At 34.3% G+C, this 17,611-nt stretch overlaps 1 protein-coding gene across 3 annotated transcripts; it reads left to right on the top strand.

Moving 5' to 3' along the window:
* The first annotated feature begins 688 nt into the window (after nt 1-688).
* LOC135841730 (zinc finger protein on ecdysone puffs-like) lies at nt 689-15,959 on the top strand. Of its 3 annotated transcripts, none has more exons than XM_065358868.1 (12): nt 689-917; nt 1,128-1,432; nt 2,425-2,613; nt 6,153-6,373; nt 8,333-8,426; nt 8,519-8,596; nt 8,681-8,932; nt 13,521-13,713; nt 14,196-14,420; nt 14,497-14,633; nt 14,721-14,798; nt 14,890-15,959. In XM_065358868.1, the coding sequence occupies exons 2-12, from the start codon at nt 1,130-1,132 to the stop codon at nt 15,325-15,327; spliced, it is 2,208 nt and encodes a 735-aa protein (XP_065214940.1). In that variant the 5' UTR covers nt 689-917; nt 1,128-1,129; the 3' UTR covers nt 15,328-15,959. The 3 variants fall into 3 exon arrangements, with proteins under 3 accessions (XP_065214940.1, XP_065214943.1, XP_065214941.1); XM_065358869.1 differs by having other exon boundaries at nt 690-917; nt 2,461-2,613; XM_065358871.1 differs by lacking the exon at nt 2,425-2,613.
* Nucleotides 15,960-17,611: the final 1,652 nt, after the last annotated feature.

Below are 17,611 nucleotides of genomic sequence, written 5' to 3'. Positions count from 1 at the left end.
AACGTTGAAAATTTGGAAAAAAAACTTAGATTATCAGAGCGTTTACATGATCTAATATATTTGACTTTCCATGCAACCAAATATATGTTGATTATATGTTGATAAATTTTATCAACGATGTCAATTTGACAAACCTGGTTTGTCAAATATATTGGATCATGTGTACGCCCCTTAAAATTGTAAAAAAAATAGGTGAGTAAATGGGTTTCCTGTGGGTAAAAAAAATAAAAATAAAAAAAAATTAGAAATTTTAAAATTTGTAATAAAATTAAAAGCAAAAGACCGAAAAAGTAGTTTGACATTGGCGGTTCCGGGGTTCTTTTTATTAATTTTTTTCAACGATCGTTGTTTTTCAGTATCTATTTACCTTTGAATACATATAATCAAATAATGCGTGAATGGGAATAATTGTGATTCACGTTTGTGAAATAATAATTATTTCCTAAAACTAGAAATAATATCTATAATGGGAATGTGCTCACTTAGAGGAGTATTTAGAGGGGTCACTCGATTTTTGAAAAATTAGCCAGCTGATAGCCAGCCAATAGCCAGCCAATGAAGAGACATTAGCCAATAGCCGTTAGCTTAGCCAAAGCCCCTAAATTTTTCTAGCTTTAGCCGTTAGCTTTAGCCAATCCCATTGGCTAGACATCCCTGGTCGTGCCTGGCATGTGTACGCTCGTCGCCGCAACCGCGCCGCGGCGTTCATTTTCATTCATTTGGACAAGGTTTGGATAAAATTGCTGTGTACTTTCCTCCCATTTTGTTTCAAATTCAGCGATTTACGTATAATTCGATTACTCCCGTAGTGACTTCAGTTCAGTGAATAATTAGAATTGTTAATCGAAGTATTGCTTGATTATCAACTTGGTATTCGCTTCGGAACTTCCTTCGCGTTGATACTAAATCTCTCGCAGGTAAATCTTATTTATTAGTATTTTCATTCGAGCGTTATTTTGATTTCCAACGTGGCTATCTATAATTTCCCGTTACGCCGGTACCTTCACCTTCGTTTACTTCTTTTCGAAGCTTTTTCAGTTTTCATCGACAGTTCTTCATATTTTTCTAAGCCACCTGTCGCATTGCATCACGTATATTGTATTAATTGAGATGTTAATTTCACCTAGGGATGGCAGGCCGTCACGGTAACATGAACTCGAACCGCTTCGGCTTCGGTAATCAGAAGAAACCCATGATGCAGAATCAGAATAGGAATCGTTTATCTGGAGGCAACCCGAATAATTATTCAGGCGGAGGATTAATGAATCAAGTCAACCCGTGGTTATCTACTAGTAACAACAACGGCTCATCGTACAATAATTCCTTAGGCAGGAATATGAATATCGTGAATGATCCTCAAGCTCAGCTAGCTCTGGCCAGTAATTTACTTAACAACTTGTTATCTCCGTCGCAGCTGAATAATCTATCGCAGGTAAATATACGCGACGAAAACGTGCTAAATCTGTTGTATCGATTTAGCCTAAATATTCCGTTGACAGCTTCTACAGTAATTTTTCATTTTACTGTGGACGTTCCCTGCAATGGTACAGTATATCGATCGATACCTTCGATGCTATATTTTGCAAGTTGTTATACTTTTAAAACACTATTTCGATGGTATATTTTGAAATAACTTCGTGATTTCACTGACAGCTTCCATCGTGCGATTCATAACACGGCGGACGTTCCCTGCAGTGATAGATTGATATCATTTTTCGGTGTTTTTTTTCGTTATTACGATGTAATTTCCGAAGGCCTGTTAATGAGACAGTTAGCTTAGTTTTTCATGTATATAGAACTTTGATTGCAGTCTACGTACGATTTGTTGTTGAAAAATTTCTAGAATTCACTGACAGCTTCCATCGTATGTTTTATAATACGATGGACGTTCCCTGCAGTGATAGAGAAATATCAATCTGCGTTTTATAAACTTCGTGTTTTGTATTCTACGGTCATGAAATTCATGCAATTGAGACATTCTAGTGTAGTTATCATCGTTATAATTAGAATTTATTGACAAGTTTTAGCTCTATATGAGCTGAAAAATAGCCAAAATTCACTGACAGCTTCTGTAAATATGTTTCATAATATTACAGACGTTCCCTGCAGTGAGAAAGTAATACAGTTATGCTATGTTTTAGTGATTCGATTGTTTTCACTAGAGTACAAATAACTGTAACATACCTAAATCAGAAACGAAATGAATTAGTCCACAACTTTGCCTCTATATTTAGCTCTATCATGCTTTTATGGACTTTCCTTATTGTGGTAAATTGAAATCGAGTTAATTCACATCTTTCTATAATGCATTTTGTTATGGAAATTTGCATTACTCGAACATCTTCGTAGCCTATTCACGAAATAGTGACATATTTCGATGTATTTCATTCTGTATTTGTGCTAAATTTCTACGAATACTTTTAGGATAAGAATGCTCTAAAGAGGATGAATTCTTTTCAGCCTCCTTCTCTGCTCAGTCTTGGCAACATGTCGAATTCGAGATCAGCTTATGGAGGCAATCAATCTTACAATCGTGACCGTTTCAATCATGGAAGACCTAATCATCAAGGCAAAGTTCAAAAACGAGATGATTTCAAGAAGCAAGACAACAAGGTATTACTTAACATTCGTTTAGGTTTCAGTCAACTTTTATTTTCAGCTTTCGAATATGCCTAAGATGTTGTGTGAGTTTGTATGAGTACGGATTTCTACTCTTGAAAATTTGAATCTTCGAAGATATCCTGTGTTTCGATTTCGTTCGTGGTTTCGTCGCTTCTCATTGCATTTTGTCAGTGCATGTTGAAATTCGGTGAACTTTTCTGTCACGAAAATGTGATCGTTCTGATACGTAATAGGTAATGATTTAATTTTTAATTGCGGTCAATCAATGTGTACTGATCTGTTGCCTTGTCCTATCTAGTTATGTTTTTTATTCTCCTTCTCGCCCTATTTTTATACGTTATTTTTCTATCGATTTTTATTATATTTAAGATTTTCATTCATTATGTTCAAGTTTATGTGAAAATGGTTCATTGTTCGAGCTGTAAACATGTCACGTGTTTCAAAATGACGATATTATTTCGTTTTGTATGTATTTTCCTCAGCTTTTGCCTTCGTTCGAAATTATTATCGTCGTTTGCTTTTGACAGGTGAATCGAACTATGAAATATTGCAGATAATTCGGCCTCACGTGAGTGTGATATTGTATCAGATAAAACGCTTCGTTTGTTTTAATTTCGATGCAAATATTGAATTTACATTTCGATTGGCTTTCAAATATTTAATAGAGTGTGAATTTTCGTTTCAATATTAGTTTCAAGATACTAATAAACTAACTATCGAAGAAAGTAATTTCTAAAATTAATACCAATCTTCGTAATCAGTATTTTAATTAGCTTGTGAGAATGTTTGAATTTCGGACTTTGTAATCGTCCTTCTCCTTGTTGAGAAATGGAATTGATTTTGAGAATTTCATTTCAGTGAATTAAATTAACACCATTCGAAACCTTATTATTCATATTGTAACATTCACGTCTTTCTGATGCTCCTTGTATGTTCTAGAGGGCAAATAACTACGATGATACGGATCATTTGCCATGTTTAAAAATGCCCTTTCTTTAATCTGTAGTTAATGTTTAAGTTTTTCTTTACTCTTACCAATTTACTGGTGTGATCTTTTCTCCATCGTCCATTTTGACGTTTGTTTCGTATCACTAAAATTTGAAATATTTTTAGTGGAAATGACTGAGAATATTTGCATCTAGTTTACGTTCTAATCGAACAATTTTTCTTCGAAATTGCATTGTGATTTTTTTTTACGAATAGTTTGGAAATTTTCTTATTGTACAATTTATGAATTGCATCGAATGTGATTTCATCCAATTATTCTGTATTTTTGAGTTTCATCGCCGATGATGATTCAATTGGTTGATAAATATTATTAATTAGAGGTAAAATTCAATTTTTCTTCATTTCGCTGTATAATTTCCTTCATAGTCGGGGGCCCACATAAGGATAACTTGCACCCCCCTGCCGATCATCCGGAACAAATTTTTTCTTAAAGGGGATGTCCTAAGGAACATTTCTAGCCCTTGTACTAAAAAAGAAGTAGTGGCCCTTCTTAAAAAATGGCGGCCATTTTGATTGACAGGTCAGCCGAAATTGCAGATTTTGCGGACTAGCATAGAATTTTTTAAACCGTACAAAGGCAGATCGAAAGAGGAGGCAAAAATTCATCACTTGTCAAAATTTCAAGTGCTGAAGTACTTTTTTCGATTTTTGGTGAATTTTCAAAAATCAAATTTTGGTCAAAATGTGAGAAAAAAATCAAAATTTTACCAAATCGACCTAGAAATCTGAAATTTGAGATATACCCTATTTTTGACATGCCAAATCGATTGGAAACTGTTTCAAACCGTTTTGAGCAGTTCTGGAGTCTCCAGCAGATTTTTGAAACTCGAAATTCCCACAAAATGTCATCAAATGGAGTTGGAAAGCCGAAATTAATTCTGCAAACTAATTTCCATACGCTATGAAGTCGACTGCAGGTAAATTTCAAGTCGTTTTTGAGCCTCCAGCGATTTTTTGAAAATGACTGGAGCCTCCAGTGGGTTTTTGAAACGTGAAATTTCCTCAAAATTTCTTCAAATGGCGTTAGCAAGCCGAAATTTACTCTGCACACTAATTTGAATACAATAATATGAAGTCGACTGCATGGTGGTTTCATGTGGTTTTGAAGCTTCCAGCTACTTTTTGGAAATTTCAATTCTCCTAAAAACGCCATGAAACCTTTCAAAAAGGTCACCGAAGGCTCTAAAATTACTTGCACCCACCTGAAGTCATCTTCAGAGGGTATTAAAATTGGAGTGCATAGTTAATTTCAGCTTTCCATCTCCATTTTGATGAAATTTCCCCAGTTTCAAAAATTTCCTGGAGGCTCCAGTAATTTTCAAAAAATTGCTGGAGGCTCCAAAACGACTTGAAATTTACCTCCAGTCGACTTCACAGCGTATTGAAATTAGTCTGCAGAATTAATTTCGGCTTTCCAACTCCATTTTGGTGAAACTTTGTGGGAATTTCGAGTTTCATAAATCTACTGGAGGCTCCAGAACTGCTCAAATCGGATTGAAACAGTTTCCAATCAATTTGGCAGGTCGAAAATAGGGTATATATCAAATTTCAGCCTTCTAGATCAATTTCGTAAAATTTTGATATTTTCTCACATTTTGGCCAAAATTTGATTTTTGAAAATTCACCAAAAATCGAAAAAGGAACTTGAGCACTTGAAATGTTGAAAGGTGTTGAATTTTTGCCTCCTCTTTCGATCTACTTTTGTACGGTTTAAAAAATTTTATGCTAGTCTTATATTGGAATGCAAAATCTGCGATTTCGGCTAACCTGTCAATCAAAATGGAAAATGGCCGCCATTTTGTAAGTAGGGCCACCTTTTTTTTTAGGACATGGGCTAGAAATGTTCCTTAGGACTCCCCCTTTAAGAAAAAAGTTGTCTCGGAAGATCGGCAGGGGGGTGCAAGTGATCCTTATGCGGGCCCTCCGACTATCAATTTTGGTGTATTAAAAAACAAAATCATCATACCAATGTTTGAACCTTACATTTAATCTGAATTTTTTATTATACATATTTTTTAATTTAAGTTTTCTTACTTTTCAACCAAGATGTAATTTTTTTTCTTTTCTTTTTTGGTTTATCATTTTATAGAATTACCAACATTGTACGTATTTCGATTCAATATCACTACTTTATAGAAACCCCCCCCCCCTTCCCCAAATGAATCAATTTTATTTCATACTCCTCGATTCTAGTTCTCAAAAAAAAAGGCAACAGATGAACTTGCGTTGAATTTAGACCGCATACTATTTGTCCTAGAGTATTATAGATTTCAAAATCAAGATTTCAAAGAATCCTGTACCACAAATACGAGGTTTCTGATGATTCGAGTCTTCACTTTGTGTTATCCAAACACGCCAGATGATGAATGTTGTAATTTAATTTTGTCCGATGTCGGATATTTTGAGCTTTTTTTGTATACTGTTATTTTTCTTGTATTCGTCGTACCCACTTCGATGCGACACGTTTTATATAGACGAGTTCGTAATTTACAATATCTATTTCGTATATCCCTGCAATTCAGAACAAACGTTTCGGAAACGATCGCAAGAATGCTGGTTTGAAAAAACCTGATCAGTCTGATAAGAAATCCGCTGGTGACGCGAAAAATGTCCAAGAGAAAAAGGATACTACTACTATCGGTTCTGCAACCGCTTCTTCTGTAACTACTTCTACCGTTTCTACGACAGATAATAAGGAAGAAGTCAAAGTCGATAACGCAGATAAACTAGAGCAACCCGTGAGGTAAGCATCACCTTTATTTCTTCCTCTCCACTCAATCCGTTCTGTTCCTCGGTTTCTTACACCGTCTTCAATTTTGATTGATGTTGATAACTATTTGGTTTCCATCAATCAAAGCGTTTTGTTTTTTTTTTTCAATTTTTTTATTTTACCAGTCCCCTATTTTATTCGAGTGCTCCCATACAGATCGGATAGCGTGAGCGAAGAGGTTTCTGTGTGAATATTTCTATCTCTGTGAGGAGTTGAGTTGAATGGGTAGTTCCTATTCTGGTCTCCAGATGTGGTCGAGTTTTTTTTCAGTTTTTACCGGCTTTTCGAAGAAAAGTCAGGTACTGTATTTGTCTCAACTGTGACAGTTTCGGTCCGGAGTAAATTTTCTTTGCGTTTTGGGGTGTTGGGATCATTGTGGGACCATTAGTTTTTTTTCAGGTTTCCTTAAAGTTTATATATATATATATATATATATATATATGTGTTTATGTACCAATTTTGTGGCAGAGTCAACTCGAAACCTATGAAATTTTGAACAAAGTGCTTTATCCCTCCCGACTGGTGTATTGCCGAAATTTTGAGATTTCGAGTTTTATTAAAATCGGTCCAGGCGTTCCCTCGATATTTCAGATTAAGTGATATTTTTTGTCATTTTTGCGTCCTTTTGCAGACTTCCTCATCAGTTTTGTTTTTGGTATACCTATTTTTTTGTAAGAATAAATATTTTGCTTAGTAATAATCAGTAACATCTGTCTTAATATACCCAAACGATTTCTCAGTTTATTTCTTGTTAGGAACTCGATGGAAAGTCGGTTCACGTGTTCCTCTGACAGTTCAGCTTAGGTAGGCCTAATTTATTTTTGGTGGCATTTTTGCAGACTTTTGCAGACTTCCTCATCAGTTTTGTTTTTGGTACACCTATTTTTTTTTAAAGCATAAATGTTTTGCTCAGCAAACACCAATGTCTGTCTTAATACCCAAACGATTTCTCAGTTTATTTCTTGTTTCGAAATATTTAGGTTTCGAGATGGAACTCTTTGACGAAGGGGGAGCACCCCCACCCCCAATTTTGGGTGAAACTTTCAAAAGAAAATCTGGGGCATGTGATATATCGAATTGTATGTTTTCGGTGACGCTGAACACGAATATGACGTCAGATTTTTGATTGGACCCCATCCATGGCCCCCGGCACCTCCCCAAAGGGGGTAAAAATTAAATAAAGTGTTTTGTTCGTGCGACACATGAAATAGTACGTTTCTTGTAACGCTGAATACGAATATGACGTCAGATTTTCTATCTATTAAATTCTAAAAGCAATTTAATACTAAAATTTGCATATTGAAAGACATTGTTATGAATTCTATTTGAAAAGAACAATATGAAATCACCAAATTTGCTTTATTGAGATTTTATTTGTTTTTTAAATTTATTTCAATGAATTGAAATATTATGCAAATTTAAAATTAATTACGCTATTGTAATACTTGAGAAACTAGTGAATAAATAACTGACCCGAAGTTGATTACGACGTGGTAATGTTTAAAATCACAATCAAAAATTAACCCAAGAAATTTTAAAATTTTCCAGTCATAATTGAATTATGAACACCCTCGAAAAAAAGAACAATATGAAATATCCAAATATGCTTTATTGAGATTTTATTTGTTTTTTAAATTTATTTCAATGAATTGAAATATTATGCAAAATTAAAATTAATTACGCTATTGTAATACTTGAGAAACTAGTGAATAAATAACTGACCCGAAGTTGATTACGATGTAGATATTTGTTTTATATTTATAAAACTGTTATACTGATATAAATATAATTAATATGTTTTTAATACGTTTTTCAATTCTGAAAAGCCGGTTATCTCACGCTTTTTTGCGTGAGTGTTTTTTTTTTTTCGACGGATAAGATGGTGCTCTGACGTAAGATGAACTCATAAACTGTAATAATTTTTATTTATAGTGTTGGTAAAGGAAAGAAAAAAGGAAAGAAGGCTGCAAATGAAAAGAAACCCGAAACTGCTAAAAAAGACGAAGACTCGAAAAAAACAGAAGAGGTATGTTTAGTTAGAATTGAAATCTCAAGTGACGATTTTTATGCAAAAACGTGAGAAATTATGTTATAATAAATGTTCTTTTTTCCCCACAGGTTAAAGTGAGCTATAGCGAAGTACCACCGGCGCTGTTATTCTGTCATATTTGTCGTAAACATATGTGGGATGATTCGGTAAGGTTTCCATAATCTTCGTGTCTCATTTCCACACTACCTTTTGCTAATTAGACTTTATTTTTGTGTGTGTGTATTATGCAGTCTTTCGAGAAGCATTTGGAAGGTAGGCCGCATAAGATGATGGTAGAAGAGTTGGATCAAAGTTATAAGTTGAAGGTGGATTTGTTACGTCACGACATGCGTGTCACTGAGCAGCAGAGGGAAAATGATATTCAACGTGCCCAGCGTAAAGGCAAAAGCAACGTGAAAACGCAGCAGAGAGGATTCTGTACTATGTGCAATTTAAGCTTCCTCGGAATGTTACCGGCTCATAGGAAAAATGAGAAACATCAGGTATGCACTGAAAATGGCTATTGTGTTGAATAAGTTATAGAATTTGTGCATTTAATCGATAATGTAACGATCGTAATCGCTGAATGTTTAAATTTCTACGATGGGCAGGGTAAATTAAGATCATCTTCGGAGTGGGAATTTAATTTTTGAAAGGGACTTTGATTTCAAAATTAACTTGAGGATGGGGCAACTTTTTCTTAAAGAAGGAGTCCTAAAGAACAGTTCTAGCCCTTGTACTCCAAAAAAAAGTGGTACTACTTACAATATGGCGGCCATTTTGGTTGACAGGTAAGCCGAATTCGCAGATTTTGCGTTCTAACATAGGACTTGCACAACATTTTTCAAGCTGAACAAAGGTAGATCGAAAGATCAAGCAAAAATTTATCACCCGTCAACATTTCAAGTGCTAAAGTGCGTTTTTCGATTTTTGCTGAATTTTTAAAAATTAAATTTAGGCCAAAAATGAGGGAAAAAATCAAAATTTTACCAAATTGACCAAGAAAGCTGAAATTTGGGATACACCCTATTTTCGACATGCCAAATCGATTGGAAATTGTTTCAAACTGTTTTGAGCAGTTCTGGAGCCTCCAGCAGATTTTTTAAAGCTGGAATTGATTCTGCAAACTAATTTCAATGCGTCACGAAGTACTGCAGGTGAATTTCAAGTCATTTTGGAGCCTCCATCAGATTTTTTGAAACTTTAAATTTTTACTAAATTTCATCAAATGGCGATGGAAAGCTCAAATTTACTTTACACTCCAATCTTAACATCCACTGAAGACGACTTCAAGTGGGTTCAAATCATTTTGAAGCCTCCAGCGACTTTTTGAAAATTACTGGAGCCTCCAGTAGATTTTTGAAACTTGAAATTCCCGCAACATTTTACCAAATGGAGTTGGCAAGCTGAAATTTCTTCGCAAACTAACTTCAATACGATATGAAGTCGACTACATGGTGGTTTCAAATGGTTTTAAATGATTTTGAAGCTTCCAGCTACTTTTTGGAAATTTCAATTTTCCAGAAAACACCACATAACCTCTCAAAAAGTTGCTGGAGGCTCCAAAACGACTTGAAATCCATCAGCAGACGACTTCGTAAGGTATTGAAATTAGTTTGCAGAATGAATTTTGACTTTTCATTTCCGTTTGATGAAATTTTTAGGAAATTTAAAGTTTCAAAAATCTCCTGGAGGCTCCAGTAATTTTCAAAAAATCGCTAGACGCTCCAAAACGACTTGAAATCCCCCTGCAGTTGACTTCGTAGCGTATTGAAATTAGTTTGCAGAGTAAATTTCGGCTATCCAACTTTATTTGATGAAATTTTGTGGGAATTTCGAGTTTCAAAAATCTGCTGGAGACTCCAGCACTGCTCAAAACGGTTTGAAAAAGCTTCCAATCGATTTGGCAGCTCAAAAATAGGGTGTATTCCAAATTTCAGCTTTCTGGGTCAATTTGGTAAAATTTTGATTTTTTCCCTCATTTTTGACCTAAATTTGAGTTTCAAAAATTCACCAAAAATCGAAAAACGCACTGTAGCACTTGAAATGTTGACAGGTGATGAATTTTTGCTTGATCATTCGACCTACCTTTGTACAGTTTGAAAAATTTTGTGCAAGTCCTATGTTAGAACGCAAAATCTGCGATTTCGGCTTACCTGCCAATCAAAATGGCCGCCATTTTGTAAGTAGGGCCAATTTTTTCTTTTTTTGAGTACAAAGGCTAGAAATGTTCCTTAGGACTCCCTCTTTAAGAAAAAAGTTGTCCCGGAGGATCGACGGGGGGGGGGGGTGCAATTTATCTTTAAGTAGGCACCCCGACTAAAAGAAGTTTGATTTTTTTTTACAAAATTGTCATCGTCTCTCTCTTTTTGTCAACATTTTCCAAAAAAAGTAACTTTTTTATCAAGAAGTTGCAATAAAGTCTCACATTTGCGACCAAAAATTTCGAAAAAATACACGTAATTTTTTTCTAGAATTTTTCAAAAAAATTACCATCAATTGCCTTGAAAAACTTTTTCAAATATTTTTTGTGATTTTTCTGCTCCATTGAGATGTTTACCTCACGACTTGTAATTTTTTTTGGTCACTTTTAGGTTGCTTTTTCAAACTTCTTTGGTTACTGTATGAAAATACTTTATTTCAAAAAAATTGAGTGGGTACGAGCCCTGAATTGCTCATGTGTTAGTGCTGCATTAAAATTGCATAAAAATTGATTTGACTGAATTTTACTTATTTTTTCATCGTCGTGAGGCTTAGAGATTTTGAGGTCGAAAACTTCCACCTTCAGAGAATCAATTTTAATTTTTTGAGCTGTCGAAGTCGAATAAATTTTTTTCTAGTTTGCACACGATTTTCAACATCTTGAATAATTCTGACGAGCTCTTTAGTGATTGTTATGTAGTTGTGGAATTTTCCAAATGCTTTGGATTTGTGTTTGTTGCAGGTTTGTTTTGGGGGGAGGGGTAGGGGGGGGGGGGTCTTTTTTTTTTCTTGAGAACTTATCTGCATAAGAATATAGATGATTTAAATTGTTACAAAAAGATTTTTAAAAAACATTTTCTTTCTCTTTTTTTTAAATGACTGAGCCTAGGAAAAAATTGTCAAATGACCTCTAAAAACTTTGGAAAAATTTCAAATTTTTAGGTCCATGTTTAACCTTCTTGGCGATACCTCAACGTGTAAATAGAAATCCATTGAAACTCTGTTAATAGTCTGAAAGGGGGTTGAATGCTTCAGAAAAGGAGAGAATTGAAATAAAACCCGGGCTCTTTTTTTTTTTTTTTTTACAAACGATAGTGTTTTTACTTCTTGACGGTTTGATAATTTCTTTATTTTTATTTTATTGTAATATTATTTGGTTCGTGTTCTATCCTAAATCTGTTTTTAATTTTCCTCAATTCACTGACAGCTTCTGTAATTACGATTCATAGTATTACAGACGTTCCCTGCAGTGAGAAATTAAAACAGTCATGCTATGTTCTGGAAATTAACTTTGTTTCTAAGAATACAAATGACTGTGATAAATAATAATTTATTAAATTAAGTAATTTGTGTTATTCAATTGACGATAGACTGCTTTAAATCACTGACAGCTTCTGTAAATACGCTTCATAGTATTACAGACGTTCCCTGCAGTGAGAAATCAAAACAATCGTGCTATGTTCTAGAAATTAATTTTGTTTCTTAGAATACAAACGATTGTGATAATTAATTTTACTCGTAATTTTAATGCATAGAATTTACATCATCCGAGTTTGAAATCTTGAAGCAGTTCCCAGTCTCAGTTTCTGATAAATTGCTCTCAATCACTGACAGCTTCTGTAAATACGCTTCATAGTATTACAGACGTTCCCTGCAGTGAGAAATCAAAACAATCGTGCTATGTTCTAGAAATTAATTTCGTTTCTTAGAATACAAACGACTGTGATAATTAATTTTATTCGTAATTAATGCATATGTAGTAGGTATTTACATCATCCGAGTTTGAAATCTTGGGGGCACGTCCCAGTCTCAGTTTCTGATAAATTGCTGTGAATCACTGACAGCTTCTGTAAATATGCTTCATAATATTACAGACGTTCCCTGCAGTGAAAAAGCAAAACAGTTGTGCTATGTTTTAGAGGTTTTCTTTGATCCCTAAAGTACGAATAACTGTGACATTTTAATACGTATTAATTTAGTTGAGAATTTTTCGCCAGTATTCTACCAGAATTTTTCAATAACTGTTCAAATTCACTGACAGCTTCTGTAAGTATGCTTCATAATATTACAGACGTTCCCTGCAGTGAAAAAGCAAAACAGTTGTGCTATGTTCTAGAGATTTACTTTGATCCCTAAAATACGAATAACTGTGATATTTCAATAGATCAACTATACAATTAAATTGAGTTGAAAATTTCAAACGAATATTTCAGTTGCATTTTCTAATTAACTAATTATCTAAATTCACTGACAGCTTCTGTAAATACGCTTTATAATATTACAGACGTTCCCTGCAGTGAGAAATCAAAACAGTTGTGCTATGTTTTAGAGATTTACTTTGATCCCTAAAGTACGAATAACTGTGATATTTCAATAGATCAACTATACAATTAAATTGAGTTGAAAATTTCAAACGAATATTTCAGTTGCATTTTCTAATTAACTAATTATCTAAATTCACTGACAGCTTCTGTAAATATGCTTCATAATATTACAGACGTTCCCTGCAGTGAAAAAGCAAAAAATAGTTATGCTATGTTTTGGCGAGTCATTTTTTCTCATCAAAATACAAATAACTGTTACAGATATCGAAATATGTACATAAATCAATTTATCCACAACTTTGCCTCTGTTTTAGCTGTATTATGCTCCTACAGACTTTCCCTTTTGTGGTAAATTGAAATTGAGTCTGTTCAAATCTTTTGTGATATTTTTATTATGAAAATATGGATTAACTCAAACACTATCACATACGTGTATCATCTGCATATAATTTGCTAACTAAATAGATTACAATTTTCTGTTTGTATTTATTCGATTTTTTTTTCAAGTTACGAGTGTATTTTTAACATATTCATTTTTGTATTTTTTTTTCTGTGTCGTATGTAGAAATTGAAGAAATTCCTTCACCCAAAATGCAGCGCGTGTTCGAAAGAATTCTACACCAGATTGGAATGGGATGATCATAAATTAACGGCAGCCCATTTGAAAAAGTTGGCAGAAATCAGAAAAGCCCGAAGACCTGATCTGCAAGATTCCGAATTCGATATCGCCGATTTTATCGAAGATGTCAACGACGAAAGTAAGTTCAAAAGTGTTTCAATTACAAGAAATATGTGATCAGGTTCAACGAATTTTGTTTAAATTATCCACTTGAATCGACTGTTGAAGAGGGTGTATTCGAGTAATCTCGATTTTGATCCCTGCGTCTTACGTCATTGAATTCTCCTCAAAATTCCCTTCATTTTGAGCACTCACACGAGTACTTTCGAATGATTGTGATTCGAAGCCTCTTAGGGGTTCAGGAGCCCCATCAAATTTGATTTTGAGGCCAGATTATCCCAAATATCGTGTTGTATGTCGATTTCTATGTTTTTGAGGTCCCCGAATCCGAATCCGTAAGCGTTTTGGGAATCTGACTCTTGTATGAGGAAGAGTACTATGAATAATACAGGGAAACATTATTACTTCACAATTCACATCTACAATTTAGTCAACTTGAGAGATTTGAAAATATGCTCTTGTTACTAATGAAAAATCTATTTGCATGTTTTTATTCTTTAGTCGAAGCCGAAGGTGCAGATATTAAAGTGACTGGTAAAAGGGAGACGTTGGAAGAGCTGCGGGGTGATACGAAAGAAGTCGAAGGTGATGCGGTTGGAAATAGCAGCGCTACAGCTGCCGATGGCGAAGGTGAAGATAATGCTGATGAGAACGATAAAGAAGGTAAAGCTGAGGACGACGAGGAAGCGAAGAAATTGCCCAAGTATAGTCCAGGAATCCCAGTCGGTAAGAGAACATTCGAATGATAGGTATCGCATACGTATGAAAAAAGGCAGTACTAAAGTGGTTCATTTTTTTGCAGGAGAGAACTTCGTCGTTAATAAAACTGGTCATTTATGCCGAGCGTGTAATCGGTTCATGTTAACTCCGGAAGATATTAAAACTCATTGCCAAACTGTTGTCCATTTCAATAATACGATTAAAATCTTGAAAGCGCAGGTGAGTTTTGTATACGCTGCGTATTTCTCATCGAGAAAACGTGATTTCTTCGGAAGTGATAGATTAACGGTATCGTTTCAATTTCAGAATAAAATCGTTCGTAAACGACGATTGAACGAGTCAACGACGAAAAACGACGATGAGAAAACAGCCACCGCAGGAAACGTAAGTCATTTCGACTACTCGTTTGAGTCAATCTTGTAATTTCCAGCTTTGTTTATTCAACTACAACTAACTTATTCGTTTTGTTTTCCAGGACAAAAACGCAAAACGATTAAAACTAGACGAAACTGCATCCTCAGATAAAGAACTAAACGGTACGGTAAACGAGTCGATGGAAGTAGACGCACCGGCGGTGGCCGCGGCAGCGCCAGCGCCAGCGCCGGAGACAAATGCTACAGCAGGATCCGAACAATACGACCCGGAGAACCCGGAAAGTGAGAATGAAAAAGAAGGTGATACTGGTGATCAGCAACTCAAGCTAGATCACGATATAAAAGAGAGTCAAGTCGTACTTGTAGATATTAAGCAGGAAGCACGTGACGAAGAGCCTGTCCAGGAGAAGCAAGAAGAACCTGCCGAAGAGCCTGTTCAGGAGGAACCGATGCAGACTTCGCCTGTAAAACCAGAAAGAAAACCAGCGGGTAGGTCGCCCGGTGGACGTGGTCCGAGAGCTCGTCGAGGTCGCCGTTAGTTCTGCCAGCAGCAAAATTTGACGTGCAAGTTCTCCTTAGGGATGGGGATGCTCTTCTTAAGGTGTTTTATTCGACGAACTGTCTCGTATCTATCCCTCATTTCGTCCATGTATGGTACGTCGTGACGTTGTACAATTGTGCTGCGTTTAATCTAGTTTTACTATATTACATTACTACGATACGATTAAATTTTAATTTTTCTCCATTTCACGCTGAATCCCGTGAAATGTTCATTTTCATTTTGACATTATTATGATTTGTACGATTTTGTATTGCTTTATTTTTTTTTTTGTTTTGTTTTTGAACGTTTAGTGAGTGTTGGAGTGTATTGTAACGTCTTGCAAGTGTAAGAGACGTGATCTTAGTATCAATTTTTTCGTGTTTTTAAATTTTTATTAGTCGAATGGGTTTCGAGTCATGTTTGAAATGTGATGTGCATAATGCTCTATGCAGATGTCGAGTTTTCTCCACGCCCAATGAGGTTGCAATACTCTCCTTTATTATTCCATTAGTGTTTTCTGTTCTGCTCGTTTTTTATTTGTGTTTAGCTACAAACGTTGATCACAGTAATTCTATATTGTTTTCCTATTTTGTAGGTAATCTAGAAATATATACAAGTTTAGTACTATCAGTCAAAGTGTTGAATTTTTTTGAATTGAATCCATACAGCGATTTAGTAGTCTGCCAAAGACGATTACAGAATACAGAATGATGAATTGATGATTGATTAATGATGAATAATTATTGATGATCATATCATAGTTGGTGGGATTGAAATTAAAAATAGATGGGAAAAATAAAGGCAAACTTTGCGTCTACTCAAAACAATAACATTTTTGAGGCAAATAGCAAATTTTGGGAAAAAAATCGAGAAAAAATTCGTGTCGTTTTCGTTTCTGTGGAAAACCACTGAACTCTATACTCTTACACTGGAACGCTTACGATACCACGTGACCCGATCGAGCGCGTTAGAAAGAGATAGATATATGTTAAGACGTTCTTGTCCTTGTCTAGCGCGTTGGTAAGTATTGCGTATTCATTTCATCCGTACAGTAGCGTGATTTTTTTTTTGTTTTTTGTTTTAATTTTTGCAATTTTTTGTAGAATTTTTTTATTTTATACGAGTATTGATGTTCAAGATCACTTTTAAGACATCGGCGATCGTAGGAATTGAGAAAATTGCTTTTAAAAAATGAATTATTTACAAAAGTGTACCAGATACTTCAAGTTGAAATATTATAATTTGTAGCAGTACTTATTCAATAAAATTTAAAAACTCATGATCTGGAAATTGAAATACTTAATTCAAATTAGAAAAATATTTAAGTGAATATTGAATAATTTAAATTTTCCAGCAATATTCTATATATATTTATGTACTACATTATAATAAATAAACGAAATTACCTATTATGCAGCTGTGTTGTCAGTTGTGTAGGCTAGATACATGAAAAAGTGACTAAAAAAGGAAAACAGGTACATGATTGAAAATTTTTGAAGAATTTATCACTCAATGAAGCCTCAAACTCAAACTCATTCAAGAGCTGCACAAGACAAAGAATGCACAAATACATTTTTAAAATTGAATGAAATCGAAAATTTTAAATCCAGAACTCCAGAAGTTGTTCATTTTCCAATTCATTTATCAAATAGGTTGAGGTTGAACCTAATTTAGTAATTTAAATCAAGTTTTGAGGGGAAAAAATGAACTCAGATTTTTCAACTCCTTCATTTATCTATCTGTGATAAGATAACGGATAATACGGATATATTTTATTTTTATTCTTCAAAAATTTTCAATCGTGTACCTGTTTTCCTTTTTTAGTCACTTGTCCAAGTACCTTCCCTACACAGCTGCATAAGCACTTTGAAATTTTTTTTACCATTACATAAATGTCTATAAATGTCTCCGTTGTAATATATGAAATCAATTTTTACCGTGAAAAAAAAACGTGAAAAGTTAGAGTCATTATAAAAAAGTCTTAAAGTTCTGTTACGAAACATAATTTCAACTTGAAATACCTTGTTCACTTTTGTAAATAATTCATTTTTTAAAAGCAATTTTCTGAATTCCTAGGATCGCCGATGTCTCAATTTCATCTTGAAATATTAATAATTGTATAAAATAAAAAAAATCAGCAAAAAGTTGCAAAAATTTAAAAAAAAAAACAAAAAAAATCACGCTACTGTATGAATGAAATGAATACGCAACGCGCTAGACAAGGATAACAACTTCTATTCATATAGCTATCTCTTTCTAACTTGCTCGACCGGGTAGTTTAA

This window comes from Planococcus citri, chromosome 3 (assembly GCF_950023065.1).
Source record: "Planococcus citri chromosome 3, ihPlaCitr1.1, whole genome shotgun sequence".
NCBI lineage: Eukaryota > Metazoa > Arthropoda > Insecta > Hemiptera > Pseudococcidae > Planococcus > Planococcus citri.
This window is presented reverse-complemented; position numbering and strand designations above follow the sequence as displayed.